The 24,121-nt window shown below is 44.6% G+C and overlaps 1 protein-coding gene, 1 non-coding gene and 1 pseudogene across 20 annotated transcripts in view; all 3 read right to left on the minus strand.

The window, feature by feature from the left end:
* The window catches only part of TEX14 (testis expressed 14, intercellular bridge forming factor), a 111,843-nt gene that overhangs the window by 64,184 nt on the left and 23,538 nt on the right, over nt 1-24,121 (minus strand). For 16 of the 19 annotated variants that reach the window (XM_035300641.3, XM_035300632.3, XM_035300644.3 and 13 more), the window contains 4 exons: nt 23,887-24,023; nt 7,852-7,966; nt 4,208-4,373; nt 2,709-2,845 (listed from right to left, as the gene is read on the minus strand). In XM_035300641.3, the coding sequence (XP_035156532.3) occupies nt 2,709-2,845; nt 4,208-4,373; nt 7,852-7,966; nt 23,887-24,022 (554 nt within the window). In that variant the 5' untranslated portion in view covers nt 24,023. Of the gene's footprint in view, nt 1-2,708; nt 2,846-4,207; nt 4,374-7,851; nt 7,967-9,450; nt 9,659-16,153; nt 16,174-16,212; nt 16,234-23,886; nt 24,024-24,121 lie in introns of those variants that run through there. The other 3 variants (XM_035300646.3, XM_035300645.3, XM_035300647.3) reach the window with 3 other exon arrangements.
* Nucleotides 9,232-9,448, minus strand: LOC118154115 (small nucleolar RNA U3). The gene has a single exon (XR_004744030.3). It is a non-coding gene; the product is annotated as a small nucleolar RNA U3 (small nucleolar RNA).
* Nucleotides 15,740-15,926, minus strand: LOC118154124 (small nucleolar RNA U3; annotated as a pseudogene).

Genomic DNA, 24,121 nt, shown 5'->3' on the forward strand with positions numbered 1-24,121 from the left:
AAAAGCAGGAGTTGCAATTCTCACACTTAATAAAATAGATTTCAAAGCTACAAGGATGCAAGGGTAAAAGGATTAATGTAACAATAAGAGATCTTAACACCCAGATACATAAGACACATAATGAGATTTAGATTCAACGAGACAACAAATTGATAACGATATCCAGGACTTGAACTCAGAGCCAGAACAAATAAACATAATAGAGGTCTCCATTTTAAACACATAAAATATGCATTAACCACTTTAAACACTCAAAATATTGATCGGCCATTATTGAAACCCATTTTAGGAATGAAGTAATATTCCTTTTTCCCTCTTTTTCTTTTTTTCCCCTTCTTTTTCTCTTTTTCTCTCTAAAAAATAAAAAAGTTAAAAAAAAAGAAACTAGGAACTTTGAAAAAAGGTTTGATGAAATCCTATTGAGAATAGACAACTTAGAGAGGAGTGTGAGTGAATTAATGGAACTGAAGAATACAATACAGGAACTCCAAGAAGAAAAAAAAAAAAGAAGAAAAAAAAAAGAATTTGTGTGATTTTTTTTACATTAAGAGGAGAGGGGCCGGACATGGTGGTTCACATCTGTAATCCCAACATTGCTGGAGGTGGAGGTGGGCAGATCACCTGAGGTCAGGAATTCCAGACCAGCCTGGCCAACATGGTGAAACCCCATCTCTACTAAATGTATAAAATTTGCCAGGTGTGGTGGTGGGTGCCTATAATCCCAGCTACTCAGGGGGCTGAGGCAGGAGAATTGGAGAACTGCTTAAACCCAGGAGACAGAGGTTGCAGTGAGCTGAGATTGCACTACTGCACTCCTGCCTGGGCAACAGAGTAAGACTCTATCTCAAAAAAAAAAAAAGAAAAGTTGGGGGAAAGAAGTGTATTCCCATCTAAGCATTTCATTAACCCCATAAGAATGTTTCCTCTAATTCTAAACTAGATGTTGTATCTAGATGATTAACTTAGATTGTAAAACCTCATCTACCCTTACACTTGGGTTTTCCTTTCAGGCTCACTCATGAGCCTCCCCTCCTTGTACAGAGCCCTACCATGCACCAAGTAGCTAAGGGTAGTAGTGATGAATAGAACAAACACAGTCCCTGCCCTCTTGGAATTCACAATTTAATTGGAAAACTGGAGAAGAATGTATGCCAACAAAATAATTGCAAGCTGTGACAATTCACTAAACTTGGAAGGAGGGGTCTCCATGCAAGCACCAGGGATAGAGGCAGGAGATGAAGTGGGAGGGGTGGGAGGGCTTGGATGAGGCAGGGCCTCCAAGGCCAGATAAGAGATTTGGGAGCTTATCCTAATAGCCATGGGGAAGGTCCTTAAAGGGTTTTAGCAGAGCGGTACAACCTGATTTCCATTATTTTATTTTTATCATTTTATTTTATTTTTATTTTTTGAGATAGAATCTCAGTCTGTCCCCAGTCTGGAGTGCAGTTGCGCTATCTCAGCTCGCTGCAACCTCCACCTCCCGGGTTCAAGCAATCCTCTCAGCTTAGCCTTCTGAGTAGCTGGGACTATGAGATGCACACCACCACACTCAGCTAATTTTTGGTTGGTTTTTTTTTTTTTTTTTTGAGATGGAGTCTCACTCTGTCGCCCAGGCTGGAGTGCAGTGACGCGATCTCAGCTCACTGCAGACTCTGCCTCCAGGGTTCAAGCGATTCTCCTGCCTCAGCCTCCAGAGTAGCTGGGATTACAGGTGCATACCACCACACCTGGCTAATTTTTGTAATTTTAGTAGAGATGGAGTTTTACCATGTTGGCCAGGCTGGTCTCGAACTCCTGATCTCAAGTGATCTACCTGTCTCCACCTCCCAAAGTGATTACAGGTGTGAGCCACTGCACCCAGCCACCTGATTTCCATTTTTAAAAGGTCATTCTGGGTGCAGAGTAAAGAACCGAAACTTGCCAGAGTGGCAGGCAGCACAGCAGTCAGGAGTAACTGGGAATCATTAACTCATCTTGCCTGAGAAGCCAGCAGCATCAAATCATCAGAGGAAAACCAGGACTCAAAGTGCATGAATGTAGAACAAGGAAGCCTGCAAGAGTGTAGTGAGCCCAGCTACCCTGCTTACAAAAAGACATGCGGTCAGAGAAAAGCAAAACAGAGGGATTCTCTACATACAAACTCTATGTCAACCAATCCCAGAGAAGTTAAAATGACTTCTCCCTGCCAAGCTTAGCCCTGAGTATGGAGGGAAGCATTAGGGCTCACCTCCTGCAGCTGTGATGGGAGAGGGATGGGGCTGCCCACCCAGCTGGCAGCAAGTCTCTCATATCAGATGAAAATAGCCCAAGAAACTGTAAGTTAAGCACTGGTGGTCTTTTGCAACCTTAGTAATAAAGGAACACTCTTTCCATGATTCAGGAGATGACAAAAAAGCCAGCCAGGTGCCTTGCTGGGTAAGGGTTTTCTGCTGACCGAAGATGTAACCTTTCTGCTAACCACAGGGTGGTTCCCACCAGAGCCCACATTCATTTCTCTCACACCTTCTCAGGGAGAGAGGAGAGAGGGCCAAAGGTGATCCTCTGGTCTTCATTCATCAAGGCCAAGTCTTTTCTTTCCAAGCACACCCCTCTGGGCTGGAAGCCAGAGGGCACTGATGTGTAGGATCCAAGGCAGCCAATGCTGCAGGGCTCCCACGAGGAAGGCTGGGTGATGGAGAACATCCCACTCTGCTCAAGGCAGTACTCACCTCTGCACAAGGCCCCCAAACCAGGGCAGGCTGTAGACGAGCTGCTGTGGGGAGTCTATCTTCTTTAGGAGGTCGCAAGAGAAGCCCTGGATGATGGCCTGCATGTGTGAGGCACAGCGCTGCATGAACTCCACTATCTGCAAAATGTCGCAGAGACACCCAATGCAGGCACATCACTTTTCAGTGGAATGGAAGCTTGGATGTGAAGATAAATGGTCTGAGGAGCAGAGAGCCCCCAACAGAAAAACCTCTTGAAAGGAAAGGGCCTGGGTGATTTTCTAAACATTTCTGGAATGTTTTCCGGGAGAGGATTTGGGGCAACAATTTCCTCCAACTCCCTCCTTCAACAGATGAGAAAACTGATGCAAAGAGAAATAAAATTGCTGGTCCAAGGCCCAATAGCTGGGGCCTGCACTGTACCTGCCCTTTGTGTTTTACATTTATGTTATTTTTTCTTCATTAAAACACATCATACCAGCTGGGCATGGTGACTCACTCCTGTAATCCCAGCACTTTGGGAGGCCAAGGTAGGCAGATCACAAGTCAGGAGTTCAAGACTAGCCTGGCCAACATGGAGAAACCCCACTTCTACTAAAAATACAGGTTAGCTGGGTGTGTTGGTGCAAGCCTGTAATCCCAGCTACTCAGGAGCCTGAGGCAGGAGAATGGCATGAACCCAGGAGGCAGAGGTTGCAGTAAGCCAAGATCACATCACTGCACTCCAGCCAGGGCAACAGAGTGAGGCTCCTTTCCCTCAAAAAAAAAAAAAAAAATCACAAGTTACTTAATGCCAGTGGCCTCAGTTTCCCCACCTATAAAATAAAAACAATAATAGTACTTACCTGAGAAGTTGTGGCAAAGATTAAGTGAGTTAATACATTTTAAATAAAAAAACATTTAAAAGCTGGGCGCAGTGGCTCACGCCTGTAATCCCAGCACTTTGGGAGGCCAAGGCAGGTGGATCACGAGGTCAAGAGATTGAGACCATCCTGGTCAACATGGTGAAACCCCGTCTCTACTAAAAATACAAAAAATTAGCTGGGCATGGTGGCGCATGCCTGTAATCTCAGCTACTCAGGAGGCTGAGGCAGGAGAATTGCCTGAACCCAGGAGGCAGAGGTTGCGGTGAGCCGAGATCACGCCATTGCACTCCAGCCTGGGTAACAAGAGTGAAACTCTGTCTCAAAAAAAAAAAAAAAAAAAAAGAAAAAGAAAAACTACAAAAAATAACATTTAGAACAACTTCTGAGTCATAGTAAGTGCTAATTAAATGGGTCAGACAAAATTGCAGTTGTTTGCCCCTCCCACAGAATGGATGACTAGAAAGGTTCACTAGACTTGCTGGAAGTTTCACAGCTGGCTAACCTGTTTAGATGTAGGCCTGAAAGTACAGTGCCAATGCCAAGGCCACTGCACACTCTGTGCTGACCACTGGGAGCCTGACTATCAGCCCAGTTCTCTTCTACTGGGCGTGGATGCTGAGTGGGGCCCACCCTTACCTGGGTGCTACGCTCCTTTCCTGCTGTCAAGGCCCAAGTCTGCGGGTTTTGACCTCTCTCATCGTGGAGTCGCAGGTCACCTCCTGCATCCAGCAGTTTGCTGAGGATCCACTGACTGCCTGAAAATGCTGCTGCATGGACAGGGGTGCTCCCATCAAAGCAGCGGCTGGGGAGGGAGATGGGTACAATGGGTGTCCATGGCAATGCTCCTGCATTCCACAGAGCCAGGCTGGGTGTGCAACACAGGGCTCCCATTCTACAAGAATAGGGAATGAGGGATATAACAACATAATTTGTAAGTCCCCTGCCTGTGACCTTTCTTTCTTTCCTTTTTTTTTTTTTTTGAGACAGAGTCTTGCTCTGTCGCCCAGGCTGGAGTACAGTGGCGGGATATCAGCTCACTGCAACATCCGCCTCATGGGTTCAAGTGAATTGACTCAGACTCCCGAGTAGCTGGGACTACAGGTGCCCACCACCATGCCCAGCTAATTTTTGTAATTTTAGTAGAGATGGGGTTCACCATGTTGGCCAGGCTGGTCTCGAACTCCTGACCTCAGGTGATCCATTTGCCTTGGCCTACCAAAGTGATGGGTGTACAGGCGTGAGCCACCGCGCCTGGTGCCCAAAGGAACTTTCTACATAGACACATATCCCTTTTTCTCCCTCCTTCCCTCAACCCTTAAAGGAAGTATCATTTCCCAATTTACAGATGAGGAAATAAAATGGCAAAGCTGAGGTTCATTCCCTGGCATGGACCTGGTTCCGAATCCAGTTTTCTTTCCCCAGCATCGTAATATTGGCTGCCTGAAAACAATGTCTTCACATCTGCAGTGTCCTGGGATCAGGCTGGTCAAGCACAGCCTAACAAGGCACCACCTCTCTCAGGTAAGAATGCCTCCCCCTCTCCAAAAAACATCCTGTGGTAGAGGCCCACAAAACCTTGGCATCAGTAGCAGTCAAGGATCTATTTCAGAAAAATTCCACGAAAGCCAATAAACTATCTGAAGCATGAAGGGACTGCCTTTATTGTGTTCAGGATATGGTGAGGATATGATGTATAGCCTTAGTTTCCTAACCTGGCTGCACATCAGAATAAATAGATTCTTAAATGAAAATAGGCTGGGTATGGTGGCTCACGCCTATAATCCCAGCACTTTAGGAGGCCGAGGCGGGTGGATCACGAGGTCAAGAGATTGAGACCATCCTGGTCAACATGGTGAAACCCCGTCTCTACTAAAAATATAAAAATTAGCTGGGCAAGGTGGTGCATACCTGTAGTCCCAGCTACTTGGGAGGCTGAGGCAGGAGAATTGCCTGAACCCAGGAGGCGGAGGTTGCGGTGAGCCAAGATCGCACCATTGCACTCCAGCCTGGATAACAAGAGCGAAACTCCGTCTCAAAAAAAAAGAAAATATGTAGGCCAGGCGTGGTGGCTCACCCCTGCAATCCCAGCACTTTGGGAGGCCGAGGTGGGTGAATCACCTGAGGTCTAGCCAACATGGCCAACATGGTAAAACCAGCCTGGCCAACATGGTAAAATCCCATCTCTACTAAAAATACAAAAATTAGGCCAGGTGCAGTGGCTCGCGCCTGTAATCCCAGCCTTTGGAAGGCCAAGGTTGGCAGATCATGAGGTCAGGAGTTCGAGACCAGCCTGGCCAAGATGGTGAAACCCTGACTCTACCAAAAATACAAAAATTAGCCAGGCATGATGGTGGGCAACTGTAATCTCTGCTACTTGGGAGACTGAGGCAGGAGAATTGCTTGCACCTGGGAGGGGAGGTTGCAGTGAGCCGAGATTGTGCCACTGTACTCCAGCCTGGGTGACAGAGCAAGAATATCTCAAAAAAAGAAAAAATGGCTGGTTGGGATGGCTCATGCCTATAATCCCAGCACTCTGGGAGGCTGAGATGGGTGGATCACCTGAGGTTGGGAGTTCAAGACCAGCCTGACCAAGATGGAGAAACCACGTCGCAAAACCCCAGTTTCTGGTTCTGTTTCAATGGGAACTGAAAAAATAACCACCACCCACCTTCCTTCTCTGTCAAAAAGGTGTCAAATAAGCTAGTATTTGGGAAGGCCCTAGGAAAAGCCAAAGTGCTTTACAAAAAGAGATGTTTGGCCAAGTGCAGTGGTTCACACCTGTAATCCCAGCACTTTGGGAGGTCAAGGCAGATGGATCACTAGAGGCCAGGAGTTCGAGACCAGCCTGGCCAACATGGGGAAACACTGTCTCTACTAAAAATACAAAAACTTAGCCAGGCATGGTGACACACACTTGTAATCCCAGCTGCTCCAGAGGCTGAGGCAGGAGAATTGCTTGAACCCAGGTGGCAGAGGCTGTAGTGAGCTGAGATCATGCCACTGCACTCCAGCCTGGGCCGAGTAGGACCCTGTCTCTCTCTTTTTTTTTTAAGTTCAAACTCATTTCCCTTTTATTAAAGTACAGGTTACCATTACATGGCTTGGTACTCAATAAAGGGAAAATTATTCAAATAATTTATCATCAGTATTTCCAGGTGACTGTCTACACTCAAGTAGCAATATCAATAAATCCTCAATAAATCCTTGGGAAACCCATCCATGGGGTTTACACTTTGTCAAGGCCCAGTTCCTCTGGAGTGGAGATTCCCAGTTCATTTAAAGTTGGTCTAAGTTCCTGGATGACATAGGGGTAGATTTCCTTATGAGGTCCTGCTTTGTCCTTGACAGCCTCTAGGATGCAAACTGTACTTAGCAAAATCATTGAACCATCTGCATGCCCACAAAGCAGCATCAATAATTTTGGGCTCTGAGGACCCTGTCTCAAAAAAGAACTAAAGAAAAGAAAAGAAGCAGCTGTTCACCTGTCACTAATTCATTACATTGGGTTGCTGTTCCATATTAAAATTTAGACCAATAATTAAACTCCAATTCTTTTACAGCAATAAGAGTCAGGTAAAAGTCACTCTTTTTTTTTTTATTTTTATTTTTGAGACAGAGTATCACCCTTGTTGCCCAGGCTGGAGTGCAATGGCACCATCTCAGGTCACTGCAACCTCCACCTCCTGGGTTCAGGTTTCTCCTGTCTCAGCCTCCCAAGTAGCTGGGATTACAGGCATGTGCCACCATACCCAGCTAATTTTTTGTATTTTTAATAGAGACGGGGTTTCACCATGTTGGTCAGGCTAGTCTCGAACTCCTGACCTCAAGTGAACCACCTGCCTCGGCCTCCCAAAGTGTTGGGATTACAGGCATGGGCCACCACACCCAGCCCAAAAGTCACCCTTTCTGACAGAATGATGCCAAGTATATTTAATTAGTGAAGAACTAAATTGGCTGTGCAGATGTCAAACTGCCTAAGTGAGTACAGTACATAATACAAATTACAATCTGGAGTGGAAATATGCAAACAGTGCTATTAATGACTAAGGAACATATTAATGACTAATCTCAATCACATTTCATTGAGTCCAGTATAACTGCTTAGAAAAATTTTATTAGCAGTTAAATTATGTTTCAACATATGTATACAACTATATATCATTGATATAAATTAACAACGGTTCTTTTCTTTTAATGTTTTTCAAATTAGTTTCTAAACACCCCAACTCATCTTTAACAGCACAACCTCCATTTTCTAGACACCAATTGATTGTACTTACTGATTTGGATCTGACCCATAATCCACCAGAACATCAACTAATTTCATAAGGCCCAATAATGCCGCAACAAAAAGTGGTGTTTGCCCCCTGGAGTTAACTGCATCGACATAAATTCCTGCAAAGGAAATACCAGAATCAATGCAAATATTAGTAATTTTCCTGAGATGGAACTGGGTGGGGAGAGGGGAGGGAATTAAATGTCTTTATGGTGTACTTTCATATACTGCATACAGCCGGGTATGGTGGCACATGCCTGTAATCCCAGCTACTTGGGAGGCTGAGACAGGAGAAACCTGAACCCAGGAGGTGGAGGTTGCAGTGACCTGAGATGGTGCCATTGCATTCCAGCCTGGGCAACAAGGGTGATACTCTGTCTCAAAAATAAAAATTTAAAAAAAAAAGAGTGACTTTTACCTGACTCTTATTGCTGTAAAAGAATTGGAGTTTAATTATTGGTCTAAATTTTTAAAAAAACTACATTTTAAACTTAAAAAAAATTTTTTCTAAAGACCTTCATTAGTTGCACATAGATATACTGGAAGGCAACCTGTGTTTATTCATCAAAAATATTTACAGAGAGTTGCATTGAAGCATTTATTTCACCATACTTTGGTATATTATAACATAGATTAAAATGTTCTCAGTCATGGGAAGGGATGAGAGAGGGACTAATGATACTGTGTGTGTTGGGAGAAAGGCTGTAACATAAAAAGAGCTCACTGGAATACAAATCCTCACCAAAAAAAGAAAGTGTAAAAATTAATTCAATAAGGGAAAACAAAACACACAAAAACAGGCCAATTTCCAGTACAATCAAACAATGGTGCCATGAATAATTAAGACTAGAAACAAAAAGCTAAAGGATTAACAACCAAAACCAAGTAGAAAAAAAGGAAAAACGTAAGTAGATGTCAAACATGCCTTCCCTACCAAGAAAAAAATCAGTCCTCCAGAACACCAAAAATCACTAAGAGTTTTAAAAATTATAACTACCCAAACCTGGCCAAGTGCCGTGGCTCACATCTATAATCCCAGGACTTTGAGAAGCCAAGGCAGGTCAATTACCTAAGACCGGAAGCTGAAGACCAAGACCACCCTAACCAATGTGGCAAAACTATCTCTTAACTAATCCTAAAAAGTTAGCAAAGTGCAGTAGTACATTCATAACCCCAGCTACTCGGGAAACTAAATCCAAACAACAACACTTAAATACAGATTACAGTCAGTTAAAATAACTCTATCTGCCATTAAACTAAAACCGAAGACAATCTGCGCTCTTACTATCAAAAGACTCAAAATTTCTTCAACAAAAATTCTGTATAGTAAAATAACTTTACTAAACACAATGATTCTATTTCTAATACTCAAATAAAACCAAAGACCACTCAGACTGTGTTCTTTCCCTCTTACTCTCCCGGAAGAAGAGAAGAACGATCATCAACGGTAAATGGTACTTGCACTAATGCAACGCCAAAAACCAACTTCACGCGCAAGAAAGAACACTACATCTCCTCCTTGTGGTTTCTGGTGCTCTAACACATTCAGAGAAACTTCTCTAGTAACACACTATAGAAATGATCCCTGAAAGTATAGTCTTACCTTCAAACTACATGCCTTCCCAACGTGGAAGAAACTCACACTCATATTACGGATGGTGAGTTTTTTTGTAGGCACCATTGTCGCCGGAGAATACTGATATATGATTTTCTAAAACCCATCTTTCTATTACCGAAGTTCAACAAAGCCTTTAAAAATAAGCTCAAAATTTCGAAGTTACCTTAGGCACCCATGCTAATTAACATATGGTAGCAAAACAGCCAATCACTCGCCAGTTACTTCCTAACCCTGCCCCACTTTCTCTACACGTAACACTGACGACTATAAAGCGCGCCGGAGCGCCAGAAACTGTCTCGGTTGGGACACACCTCAGTTGGGGCTGATGATCTGAAGCCGGGAATCCCTTGAGGAAAAACTAAAGCGTGAATGTGAAAGCGGCAGTTCAAAGCCAAAGAGTATGATATCTGCATAGCACACCCTATTAAATTTTATCCTGTGATCAACATTCCAGACATGTAAATATTTTAGATTTCTTCTCCTAAAACCAGGGAGGTTTTATTCTGCATAGCATTGCTGCGTTTATTTTTTGGGACTGGGTCTCGCTCTGTCTCCCAGTCTGGCCTTGAACTCCTGGTCTCAAGTGATCCTCCAACATCAGCCTTCCAAAATGTTGGGATTACAGGTGTGAGCCACCACACCCGGCCACTGCTGTTTAACCAAGCAGGACAATATATTCCTCTCGTTTAAGCTTCAGTAACTTCCCATTTCTTGAGGTAGAGACAAAACTTCTCTATATACTTATGTGAGAAAATATTTTAAATGGCCCATTTTCAAGGAATAATAAATCTAAGTACTGGCAGCCAGCCTGCAAATGCAACTAACCACACAGCTCATGCACCTAGGTCACAATAAGCGAACAGAATGTAGAGTAAGGGTCAGCCCATAAAGGGAAAAAAGTTTCATTATTGGGAAATTGAAACTTAAGGAAGGGGACAGGGTATAACCTTATAAGGGTGATAATGAAACTTAGGTGTCATCAGGGAAGATTGTAACCAACATCACAGTTACAACCAATGAGGAACTGGGGGAGGGACTTGTATGCTAGGAAATAAATTATTACCAGACACCCAATCTTGCAAGACTCTTATTAAAAGTCTAACTTTCAAGGCCGGACATGGTGGCTCACACCTGTAATCCCAGTACTTTGGGAAGCCAAGGCAGGTGGATCACGACATCAGAAGTTCAAGATCAGCCTGGCCAACGTGATGAAATACCGTCTCTACTGAAAGCACAAAAATTAGCTGGGCGTGGTGGTGCACGCCTATAGTAACAGCTACTCCGGAGGCTTAGACAGGAGAATTGCTTCAACCTGGCAGGTGGAGGTTGCAGGGAGCCAGGATTGCACCACTGTACTCCAGCCTGGGCGACGGAGTGAGACTCCGTTGCCAAAAAAAAAAAAGGAGGCAAAGCCAAAAAGTAGGCAAGAGATTAGAGAAAACCTGGAAGAAATGGGTCACAGTGACAAGGAAGGTTAAGCGTTTCAAAAAGGATCAGTCAATAGTATCAAAGCCTGAGTTATCTAGTAAGAACACACTGGGCTGGGTGTGGGGGCTCAGGCCTGTTATCCTAGCACTTTGGGAGGCTGAGGCCAGGAGTTCACTTGAGGCCAGGAGTTCAAGACCAGCCTGGCCAACATGGTGAAACCCTGTCTCTACTAAAAATACAAACGCAAAAATTACCCAGGCTTGGTAGCACATGCTTGTAATCCCAGCTACTTGGGAGGCTGAGGCAGGAGTTTTGCTTGAACCTGAGATGCAGTCATTACAGGGAGCTGAGATCATGCCACTGCACTCCAATCTGGGCAACAGAGTAAGACCATGTCTCAAAAAAAAAGAGAGGAAGAAACAGTGTTCTTGGTGAGAGCAGTGCTAGTGTGGTTCACATGTCTTACTGGTCAGGGCTTGCTGTCTTACATTTGCAGTATGTCTGTGTCCTCTACCAGACTGTCTCTCCTACACCAGAGGGTAGGAACTGCCAAATGTATCTCCCCTACTTTCAGTGCCTTGTTCACTTACCTGCCCAACACAAGCCAGACTAAGAGTAGAGAAGAACAGCAGAGAACTAGCAAAAGGACAATTCTGCATGCATCTCTCAGAATTATGCACATCATGAGGACAAGGCACTAACCTGTTCAGGGCACCTCTATGAAGATATTGTATAGTGAACTTTGGAAGATAGATAGTATCTACATTCAGAGCAAAGTGAATACAGGCTTACTATCCAGTATAATAAAAACAGTATCTCCAGGCCGGGCGCGGTGGCTCAAGCCTGTAATCCCAGCACTTTGGGAGGCCGAGGCGGGTGGATCACGAGGTCAAGAGATCGAGACCATCTTGGTCAACATGGTGAAACCCCGTCTCTACTAAAAATACAAAAAAAATTAGCTGGGCATGGTGGCGCGTGCCTGTAATCCCAGCTGCTCGGGAGGCTGAGGCAGGAGAATTGCCTGAACCCAGGAGGCGGAGGTTGCGGTGAGCCGAGATCGCGCCATTGCACTCCAGCCTGGGTAACAAGAGCGAAACTCCGTCTCAAAAAAAAAAAAAAAAAAACAGTATCTCCAGCCAGGCACGGTGGCTCACACCTGTAATCCCAGCATTTTGGGAGGCTGAGGCAGGCAGATCACCTGAGGTCAGGAGTTCGAGACCAGCCTGGCCAACATGATACAACTCCGCCTCTACTAAAACTACAAAAATTAGCCGGGCATGGTAGAGGGCGCCTGTAATCCCAGCTACACAGGAGGCTGAGGCAGGAAAATCGCTTGAACCCAGGAGGTGGAGGTTGCAGTGAGCTGAGATTGCACCATTGCACTGCAGCCTGGGCTGACAGAGCAAAACTCTGTCTCAAAAAAAAAAAAAAAAAAAAAGTTAAAAGAAAAGGAAAAAAATGCTGATATTCTTGCTACTGCTGTTGCTATGAGTAATAAACCATCATTCATCTGTGACCCCAAGAGAAGGGTCATCTATACACCTGTAACAGTCTAATTTATCAGTCTAATTTATTCATAGTTATTGACAGGAAGAAATTACAGTCAAGGAGGCAAAAAATTAAATCAACTAAGGACTCCAAGGGGTTCTCTCTCTCTCTCTCTTTTTTTTTTTTTAAGATGGAATCTCGCTCTATTGCCCAGGCTGGAGTGCAGTGGCAAGATCTTGGCTCACTGCAACCTCTGCCTCCCAGTTTCAAGTGATTCTCCTGCCTCAGCCTCCTGAGTAGCTAGGATTAATGGCACGCAACTCAGCCTCCCAAGTAGCTGGGATTACGGGCACCCACCACCATGCCCAGCTAACTTTTGTATTTTGAATAGAGACAGGGTTTCACCATGTCGACCAGGATGGTCTCAAACTTCTGACCTCAAGTGACCTTCCTGCCTAGGCCTCCCAAAGTGCTGGTGTAAGCCACTGTGCCTGGCCCTCCAAGGGCTTCTCTAGGGATCAGAAAACACTTAGGGAAGGCACTGAGCAACAATCTTGAGGGGATACAGGTGGCGGGAAAGAAAAATATGTAAAAACCCCTGTCCCTACAACTTAAACAAATATGCCCTTTGGAGATTTCCTAACAAAAAATAACACTTATTCATTCAACAAATAATTATTTTAGGCCAGCTATAAAGGTAACTTAAAACAGTTCCACAAGAAGTGACCAGAGGCAGCTATGACATGGTACAAAGACTGACCAAAAAAGTTAAAAGACCTGGATTCAAATGTCCTAATACCACCCTCATTAGCCCAGGGCCTCCAGATGGGTCAGTCACCTAACCCATCACTGTTTTGTAGATGGAGAAATGGAGAGAGGTCAAGCAATTTGCCACAGGTCACAAAGCAGTCTGGTTCTAAAGTCCATGCACTATACCACTGTCTCTGTGACATTGTGAAATATATATTTGGAGCTGGACACAGTGGCTCAACACCTGTAATCCCAGCACTTTGGGAGGCAGAAGTGGGTGGATCACTTGAAGTCAGGAGTTTCAGACTAGCCTGGCCAACATGATGAAACTCCAACTCTACTAAAAATACAAAAATTAGTTGGGCATGGTGGTGGGCGCCTGTAATCTGAGCTACTTGGGGGGGCTGAGGCACAAGAATCGCTTTAAGCCAGGGGGCGGAGGTTGCTGTGAGTGTGCCACTGTGCTCCAGCCTGGGTGACAGAGTAAGACGCTGTCTCAATAAATAAATAAATATATATATATATATTTGGTCTTTGTGCCTGTTTCCTGACATAGAGCGTCTAAAACTCTTTGAACCTCTGGAATGATGAGTATCTTTTGTGCTGATTGTGGCTAGCGGCTATAATCACCCAGATAGCAACAGGATGACAGCTGGTCAGTGGAAAGACCAAAGCATGAGAGGGTTGGGACTCCTAGCCCACCCCTCTCACTCCCCCAACCTTTGGAGAGGGGAGAGGGGCTGAAGGTTAAATTGATTACCAATGGCCAGTGACTTAATCTACCATGCCTACAAGATGATGTTTTCCTTAAAAACCCAAAAGGACTGGGTTGGGAAGCTTCTCAATAGCTGAACATGGAGAGGTTCCTGGAGGATGACCCAGGGAGGGCATGTAACTTTCAAGCCTTTTCCCACATGCCTTGCTCTAGACATCTCTTCCATCTGGCTGTTCATTTGTATCTTTTCTTTTCTTTTTCTTTTTTTTTTTTTGAGGTGGAGTTTCGCTGTTGTTACCCAGACTGGAGTGCTATTAGCATGATCTCGGCTCACCACAACCTCCGCCTTCTGGGTTCAAGCAATTCTCCTGCCTCAGCCTCCCGAGTAGCTGGAACTACAGGCACGCACCACCATGCCCAGCTAATTTTTGTATTTTTAGTAGAGACGGGGTTTCACCTCGTTGACCAGGATGGTCTCGATCTCTTGACCTCGTGATCCACCCGCCTTGGCCCCCAAAGTGCTGGGATTATAGGCATGAGCCACCACGCCCGGCCCATCTGTATCTTTTCTAATATTTTTACAATAAATGGGTAAACATAAGTAAAGTGTTTCTCTGAGTTCTATGAGCCACTCTAGCAAATTAATCAAACCTGGGGAGTGGGTTTTGGGAACACCCGATGTATAGTCCATTTTAAGAAGTATAGGTTACGACACTGCTTTTGAGTGGCATCTGAAGTTGGGGGGCAGACCTGTGGCACTGAGCTTTAACCCAGGAGGTGGAGGTTGCAGTGAGCTGAGATTGTGCCACTGCACTCTAGCCTGGGTTACAGAGTGAGAAAGACTTTGTCACAAAAAAAAGAAAAAGAAATAGAAAACCAGCACGCCACCAAAAGGCTACTTTTAAATTGCATTTTACTAAAGATCTTTAAGTGATTAAGAAAAAAGATTACTAAAAAAATCTTTAAGTGTTTAAGAAAACTTTTTTTTTTTCCAGACAGGATCTCATTCTGTTGCCTAGGCTGCAGAGCAGTGGTGCCATCAGGGTTTACTGCAGCCGTGAATTCCAAGGAACTCAAGCCATCCTCCCACCGAAGCCTCTTGAGTAGCTGGGACTACAGGCACTCGCCACCATGCTGGCCTACTTTAAAAAAAAAATTTTTTTTTAATAGAGTTAGGGTCTGGCTACGTTGCCCAGGCTGGCCTCAAGTGAACCTCCCACCTCCACCTCCTAAGGTGATGAGATTACCGGCATGGGCCGCCACACCTGGCAAGAAAATATTAAAAGCACATCTAAAACCACTGCTTTACAAAGTAACTCAGAATGTAGGCTCCAATTCCATTGCTCAAAATGCAGAACATGGCAAATGCTTGAAATGTTGAAGGTCAGATAGGTATTAACATTATGAGGAGAGCAACACTACAGAAATCCTATTCCCAACACCTAAATGCAGGCTGCTATTGGACAACCAAATCACCTCACTGAAACTCAACACAAAATTGGCCGTACGCAGTAGCTCAGCCTGTAATCCCAGCACTTTGGAAAGCCGCGGTGGGTAGAATACTTGAGGTCAGGAATTCCAGACCAACCTGACCAACATGGAGAAACCCTGTCTCTACTAAAAATATAGAAAGTAGAAAATAAGCAGGCGTGGTAGCTGGCGCCTGTAGTACCAGCTACCAGGAAAGCTAAGGCAAGAAAATCGCCTGAACCTGGGAAATGGAGGTAGCAGTGAGCCGAAATCGGGCAGCTACATTCCAGCCTTAGACGACAAAGAAAGACTCCGTCTCAAAAAAGGAAAAGGAAAAAAATACTTAATAATTAACGTAAACACAAAAGTGCTAGGATGAAAAATTGCCTGAAAAGCTTTGCCTGCCATTCAACCAACAAATAAACCATTCAGATTGCAACCTCTCCCTGATAAAGAAGAATGGCAAGTAACAGCTACAGTAAAGCAACTCCATAGAGCCGGCTGCAGGATCAAAAGAAAACACTGCACCTCCGCGGTTTTCAGTGTTCTGCACATTCAAAGAAACCTCAACAGTAGTAACTATAGAAACAATCCCCGAAAGTATAGGCTTGGTGGTCTGATTGCGGCCGCCTCTGCTTCGTCCGTAGCGGTGGAGCACTTTACATAATGGCTCATTTTGTTTGGTTTTGGTTAGGTTATTTGCCCTTTTCAGATATATTATATGTTAAATATTAGCTAATAATTGATCCAGGTAAACACAAAAGAAGTCCTAAACATGACTTTCGCTTGTAAATTTCCAAAAACTTTTCAAAGCGCCAATAGGCTTCATTAACATACAGCGTCTCAGCAGCCAATCACACTCTGTGTTCTCTGCCGGAGTCTGACTCTCCCCTGACCTCAAGCCAGCTGCGATTACTCGGCCCAAAAGCCAGTCTCCACCCACTATCCACTAAGGACAAGCTGTTCTTGTTGCAGGTCAGTGCGGAGGTCCTCTTGTCTACTAGAGATCAGCTGACTTGGAGAGACCAGGTTTCCTTTTCCTTGAAAGAGAAGCAGAGAGAGAAACGAAAGAAACAGACACACTAAGACTGCAGGACTAGCGCGGCAGCCCACGCCTGTAATCCCACTAGCACTTTGATAGGCCGATGTAGGCAAATCACTTGAGGTCAGGAGCTTGTTGGCCAACACGGTGAAACCCGGTCTCTACTAAAAAATACAAAAATTAGCCGAGCATGGTGGTGCCCGCCTGTAATCCCAGCTACTCCAGAGCCTGAGGCAGGAAATGGCTTGAACCCTGGAAGTGGAGGTTGCAGTGAGCCGAGATTGTGCCACTTAACTCCAGCCTAGGTGACAGAACGCGATTGGGGAGAAAGAAAAAAAGTCCAAAAGACTTACTGGATGAAAAGAAAAAAGAAAGAGAAGAAATAGAGACAGGCCAAGTTTTTGAGAGCGGGTCTCACTGTTGCTCAGGCTGGAGTGCAGCGGCATGATCTCTGCTCACTGCAATCTCCACCTCCTGCGTTCAAGAGGTTCTCCTGCCTCAGCCTCTCCAGTAGCTAATTTTTGTATTTTTAGTAGAGATGGGGTTTCACCATGTTGGCCAGACTGTTTTCGAATTCCTCACCTCAAGTGATCTGCCCGCCTCTGCCTCCCAAAGTGCTGGGATTACAGGTGTGATCCACCTCGCCCAAACTGTTGTACACTTCTAACTCCACATAATGATAATCATAACCATGATGGCTTACTGGATGACTACTAAGTGATAGATGTTTTAATCCATTATCTCATTTTATCATCTAAACAACTGAAGGAGAATAGTTATTTCTCTTTTCATAGATGCTGTGTATAGCATCTGTCACACTGCTGAAGGAACCACAGCTGGAACCTAAACCTGTCTGGCACTAAATCAAGTCCCTGTTCTTTCTGGTAAGCCAAAGGGATCTTCAGAAGGTTTAGACTCCAGTCAAATCCATTTCTCTAGTGAAGCATTAAATACATCATCTCTCAAAGTTCTGTCTGAATGACTCATCTTCCTGACTTCTAAATCCCTGAGGAAGCCTACCTGTTTACTTCTAGGAAAAGCTAGTCCCGATTTCTCCTCGACAAACACATCTCAGATATGATCATGTGGAACTGTTTTAGTCACTTAACTTCCTGTTGTAAATTTCATGCCAGGAAGCACAGGGTCACGTGGACATTCTCATGGCACAGTATTCTTATCAACCACACTTTGAATTGCATTATAGCAGCATCACAAACATGACCATCAAGTTGTAAAGACGCTTAGCAGTCAGTCGTCTCATTCAATCACCTCTCCTAATAGGATCTCCTCACAGACAGCTCTCTTTAGAGACAGCCAAATGCTCCATACTTAATTTTTTTCAGAGAAGGGGACAGTGTTGGGGCAATCTGGCCAGGTCTGGGACTTATCTTTTGGTTTCAAAGCAGTTCCATATACATATACATATATACACACACACACATATAAATATACATATATATACACACACACATGCATATATATATACACATATATACACACACACACACACGCATATATATATATACCTATATATGCGTGTGTGTATTTTTTTTTTTTTGGACGGAGTTTTGCTCTTGTTCCCCAGGCCAGAATACAATGGCACGATCTGGGCTCACTGCAACTTCTGCCTCCCAGGTTCAAGTGATTCTCCTGCCTCAGCCTCCCATCTAGCATATTTTTAATTTATCAAGTACTATCCAGTCACTTTCTTCTGAGGGTCTTATCTCTGGTCTGAGCCCTTCTATATCTGTCTTCCATTCTCCATTCCTCCAATCTTTCTGGCCTCCTCTGAGCAGTTTCTCCAACTTCACATGGGTGTGACCATCACTTCAGTACATTCTGACTTAGTTCATGTCACCTCTTCTGGAAGCCTTCCTTCACCTCTGCAAGTAACACTGGCCACTATGTCTTTTGTGTCCCTAATCATCCTTGTATGGGCCTCTACATAGCTCACTTTGTTGCAAAAACATTTACTTCCCCTTACTAAACTGTGAGCTCTTTAAAAACAGGAACATGTCTTACATATTTCTGTATCTCCAACACATTGCCTGGCACAGCAGATGCCCAGGAAATGCTGACTAACTGAATGAATTATGAATTAGTGAATGTATTGTTCCTTCCCTCCAGCCCTGCTGCTGACCTGTTGGGAACCACCTGGTTTTCCCTTCCTTCTTATTCTACTCCTCCCTCAACAAAACTAGCCTTGTCTATAAGATGGTGAGTTACCTAACAGCAGGTTTTCTGGCCTTCTCCTCTTGCCTATCCTTAGCTTCAAAATATGTCTGTGCAGTCCAGATCACTCCTCTGAGCCTCTGGCTCAGATAGCCAGCTTCTACTTGATATTGCATTTAGGTGAATCACAGGTATCTCAAATTCAGCCTATCCAAACTGACTTACATCAGCTTCCTCCCAAAGGTATTCCTCTTTTAGGCAATAATGTCACTTTCGACCCTATTGCTGAAAACAAAAACTTAGCCTGTAGCTGTAGTGGCATGTGAGTCTATCCTCCCAACTATGCAAGAGCATCACTTAAACCCAGGAGTTCAAGTCCAGCAACTTAGTGAGACCCTGTCTCAAAAATGGAAAAAAGTAACCTAGGGCTGGGCACTGTGGCTTACAACTGTAATCTCAGCACTCTGAGGGCCAAGGCGGGTGGATCACCTGAGGTCAGGAGTTTGAGATCAGTCTGGCCAACATGGTGAGACCCCATCTCTACTAAAACACACACACACACACACACACACACATTAGCCAGGTATGGTGGTGCATGCCTGTAATCCCAGATAATAGGGAGGCTGAGGCAGGATAATCACTTGAACCCAGGAGGTGGAGGTTGCAGTGAGCCGAGACTGCACTAGTGCACTCCAGCCTGGGTGATAGAGCAAGACTCTGACTCAAAAAGAAAAAACAAACAAAACAAACAAACAAACAAAAGTAACCTAAGTCATTCACTCTTTTCTCCCTCCCCCCCACGTACCTCATAGCTTCCTGCAGCCAGAGCAGCCATTTAGAAATGCAAATCTAATCACACCTGTGTTGTATGATGGAGGTAGGTCACCAAAAAGACCAAGCTATTATAGAGGTTTGGGACCTTCAATACCTTCCCCTGCCATTAACCTCTAGCAAGAGGAGAGGGACTGGAGATTGAGTTCAATCACCAATAACCAATATTTAATTAATCATGCCTACATAATGAGACCTCCATAAAAATCCATAAATAGTTTGGAGAGCTTCTGGGATGGTAAACACATTGAAGAGCTGGAAGGGTGGAATGCTGCCAGAGGAAATGGAAGTCCCTCACCCTACACCTACACAAAGCCCTATATATCTCTTACATTTGGCTGTTTTTGTTTTTTGAGATGGAGCCTCACTCTGTCACCCAGGCTGAAGAACAATGACATGATCTCGGCTTACAGCAATCTCTGACTTCTGGGTTCAAGCATTTCTTCTGCCTCAGCCTCCCAAAAAGCTGGGATTACAGACACATGCCACCACGCCTGGCTAATTTTTGTATTTTTGTAAAGACAGGGTTTCACCATGTTGGCCAGGCTGGTCTTGAACTCCTGACCTCAGGTGATCCACCCACCTCGACCTCCCAAAGTGCTAGAATTACAGGCATGCGCCACCCTGCCCAGCCTTGGCTGTTCTTGAGTTGTATTATTATTATTATTATTTTTTTTTTTGAGACGGAGTTTCGCTCTTGTTACCCAGGCTGGAGTGCAATGGCGCGATCTTGGCTCACCACAATCTCCGCCTCCTGGGTTCAGGCAATTCTCCTGCCTCAGCCTCCCGAGCAGCTGGGATTACAGGTACGCACCACCGTGCCCAGCTAATTTTTTGTAATTTTAGTAGAGATGGGGTTTCACCATGTTGACCAAGATGGTCTCGATCTGTTGACCTCGTGATCCACCCGCCTCGGCCTCCCAAAGTGCTGGGATTACAGGCTTGAGCCACCGCGCCCGGCCTATTATTTTTTTTTTTAACTTTTTTTTTTTTTTTTGAGACGGGAGTCCTGCTCTGTCACCCAGGCTGGATGGAGTGCAGTGGTGTGATCTCAGCTCACTGTAACTTCCACCTCCCCAGTTCAAGCGATTCTCCTGCCTCAGCCTCCCAATTACCTGGGACTACAAGCCCACCCCACCATGCCTGGCTAATTTTTTTTTATTTTTAGTAGAGATGAGGTTTCACCATGTTGGTCAAGCTGATCTCCAACTCCTGACCTCAAGTGATCCATCTGCCTCAGCCTCCCAAAGTGGTGCAATTACAGGTGTGAGCCACTGCACCCAGCCTCTTTTATTTTCAGACGGAGTTTTGCTCTTGTTATCCAGGCTGGAGTGCAATGGTATGATCTCGGCTCACTGCAACCTCTGCCTCCCAGGTTCAAGCAATTCTCCTGACTCAGCCTCCCGAATAGCTGGGATTACAGACACCCACTATCATGCCCAGCTAATTTTTGTATTTTTAGTAGAGACTGGATTTCACCATGTTGGCCAGGCTTGTCTCAAACTCCTGACCTCAAGTGACCCACCCACCTCGGCCTCCCAAAGTACTGGAATTACAGGTGTGAGCCACTGTGCCCGGCCCTGTGAATACCTTTTAAAGAATCTAAGGGCCATTTAAATCATCTCCTAAGAAGCCCTCTATTAGACTGTGGGAGAACTTATAACCCCTTACTCTGTTTTATTCAGCAGCACTCTGAGTCTTGAGATGGAGTTAATTCCCAGACACAGATGAAGTCTGTTTTTATTTTTTGGTTTTTTTTGAGAGTCTCACTCTTGTTACCAGGCTAGAGTGCAGTGTCACAATCTTGGCTCACTGCAACCTCCGCCTCCCAGGTTCAAATAATTCTCCTGCCTCAGCCTCCTGAGTAGCTGGGACTACAGGCATGCTCCACCACACCTGGCTAATTTCTGGTATTTTTAGTAGAGATGGGGTTTCACCATGTTGGCAAGGAAGGTCTCAATCTCTTGACCTTATGCACAGGCATAAGCCACTGTGCTCAGCCAGATGAAGTCCTGTTCTATATCCAGGTACAACTGTTAACCCCATCCCTTACTCTAACTGAATATCAAGAATTTGAAGATGCAGAATATTCAGGAGATAATAAATGTCATAAAATTCTGATGTTCACTGAAAAAAACTGATGTTCAATATAGGTATGCTATGACTTCCAATGACTATGTATCCACACCATTCACTGTGAGGAACAGAGTTTTGTTTCTGTTTTTTTTTTTCCTCTAACATGGATCATAGGAAACAATTATTTTTGTTTTTGTTTCTGAGAGATGGAGTCTCACTCTTGCTGCCCAGGCTAGAGTGCAATGGTGCAATTTCGGCTCACTGCAACTTTGCCTCTGAGTTCAAGCAATTCTTTTGCCTCAGCCTCCCAAGTAGCTGGGATTACAGGAGTACACCACCACGCTCAGCTAATTTTTGTATTGTTAGTAGAGACAGAGTTTCACCATGTTGGCCAGGCAGGTCTCAAACACCTGACCTCAGGTGATCCACCCGCCTCTGCCTCCCAAAGTGCTTGGATTACAGATGTGAGCTACCACGCCCAGCCTGAGAAGTGGAGTTTTACAACTTTTTTTAAATTGCATTTTAGGTTTTGGGGTACATGTGAAGAACATGCAAGACTGTTGCATAGGTACACACATGGCAGTGTGATTTGCTGCCTTCCTCCCCATCACCTATATCTGGCATTTCTCCCCATGCTGTCTCTCCCCAATTCCCCACCCCCCTACAACATTCTATTTTACAACATATGTGGATATGTTATCAAGCAAAATGCAAAATTTTGAGGAAAAAGTAACCAAAAAACCCAGGACCTTTCACATAAATGATTTGAGCTCACTGTGAGCTACTTCACCTACGGACTAGGGGTAGTACATGAAAAGGTTTGAGAACTTATTTTTTTGTTGTTGAGATGGGGTCTCCCCTCAGCCTCCTGCTGTGGTGGGCTACAGGCATGCGCTACCATGTGCATAGTACCAACTACTAATAATTTTTATTTATTTATTTTTTTTAAGACGGGGTTCGGCCGGGTGCAGTGGCTCACGCCTATAATCCTAGCACTTTGGGAGGCTGAGGTGGGTGGATCACCTGAGGTCGGGAGTTTAAGACCAGCCTGGAAATTATGGTGAAACCCCAACTTATTTAAAAAAAAAAAAAAAAGACGGGGTTTCACCATGTTGGTCAGGCTGGTCTTGAACTCCCAACCTCAGGTGATCCACCCGCCTTGGCCTCCAAAGTGCTTAAATTACAGGTGTGAGCCACCACACCTGGCCACTACTGATAATTTTTTAAAAAAAAATTTTGTAGACAGGATCTCACTGTGTTACCCAGGCTGGTCTCAGACTGGTCTTGAACTCCTGGCCTCAAGCAATTCTCCTGCCTCAGCCTCCTGAAGTGTTGGGTTTACAGATAGGTGGGATCCACTGCGCCAGCCATGAGAACTGTATGAGGGAACTATTCAATGGGATAGGTGGAAAATTGGAGATACCCTTCTGGAAGTATTCAGGAATTTTGTTGAAGCAAGTGAAGAAAATCCAGGTCACCCTGACTGTTCCACAAATCAGCAAAGAGAAGTTTCAGAAGCCTCCCCTTCAATACTAAGGAAGGAGGCGGGGGAATCTAGCAGGACCTCTGCTCATATTGAAAATAGCAGGTCTGTATTCATACCTGTAATCCTAGCACTTTGAGAGGCTGAGGTGGGCAGATCACTTGAGCCCAGAAGTTCTAGACCAGCCTGGGCAACATGGTGAAACTATCACTACAAAAAACAAACAAAAAACACAAAAATTAGCCAGGCATGGTGGCATGTGCCTATAGTCCCAGCTACTTGGGAGGCTGAGGCAGGAGAATCACCTGAGCCTGGGGTCGAGGCTGCAGTGAGCTATGATCATGCCACTGCACTGCATCTGGCAACAGAGTGAGACTCTGCCTCAAAAAAAAAAAAAAAAAAAAAAGCAGCAGGTCTGTGTCCCTAGATCAGAAGCCAAACATCAGAAGAGGTTCTGTTTATATATGGGTTTTTGTAACTTTGTTCTTTGTTGTTGTTTTTTTCTTAGACCAAATTCAAAGGGCACATTCGTTGGTTCTTTGGAAGACTGCTTCAGCCATTGAGCCATGTCTGCCTGTATCCTCCAGTAAGAAAACCCTGGAAAAAAGGCACCAAGTGGAAGTAAACAGCAAGGAAGGGGACAGCTGTGAACATTGGTCTCCTCAGTCAACCAAAGGTGTCAGATAACTCAATGGATGGAGCAGATGGGTGACTTCAGAGAAACCTAGGAGCCTAGCAGTTTGATGAGCTTGTGCTTTCCCAGCACAAAACAAAACAAAACAAAACCACCTACAAATAAGGATTTAACACCTCTCTTGATGGCACTCCTAGAGAACACCTAATCTCTACATTTAATTTCTGGATTTCCCTAAGAACTCATTCATAGCTTTATAATATCCCCTTTTCTCTGAACACTATTCAGAAACGTGAACCAAGATGCATCTGCCATCTCAACATGGTGCTTACCTTTCTTAAGAATTTTCTTCACTTTCACGTAGTTCCCTTGTTTGACATATTCATGAAGCTGAGCTTCCAGGGAGTCATTTCTTAACGTACCAAGTTGAACAGGGCAGGGGACTGGAAGAGGAACAGCCCGAGACATCCTGTTCCAAATGAGAGCAACATGCTTATTTTAACTGAACCAGAAATGCAAGGAAACAACTTAATTCTTCCACATTTAAAAACCTGTCCAGCCACCTTC

Source organism: Callithrix jacchus, chromosome 5 (assembly GCF_049354715.1).
Source record: "Callithrix jacchus isolate 240 chromosome 5, calJac240_pri, whole genome shotgun sequence".
NCBI classification, from domain to species: domain Eukaryota; kingdom Metazoa; phylum Chordata; class Mammalia; order Primates; family Cebidae; genus Callithrix; species Callithrix jacchus.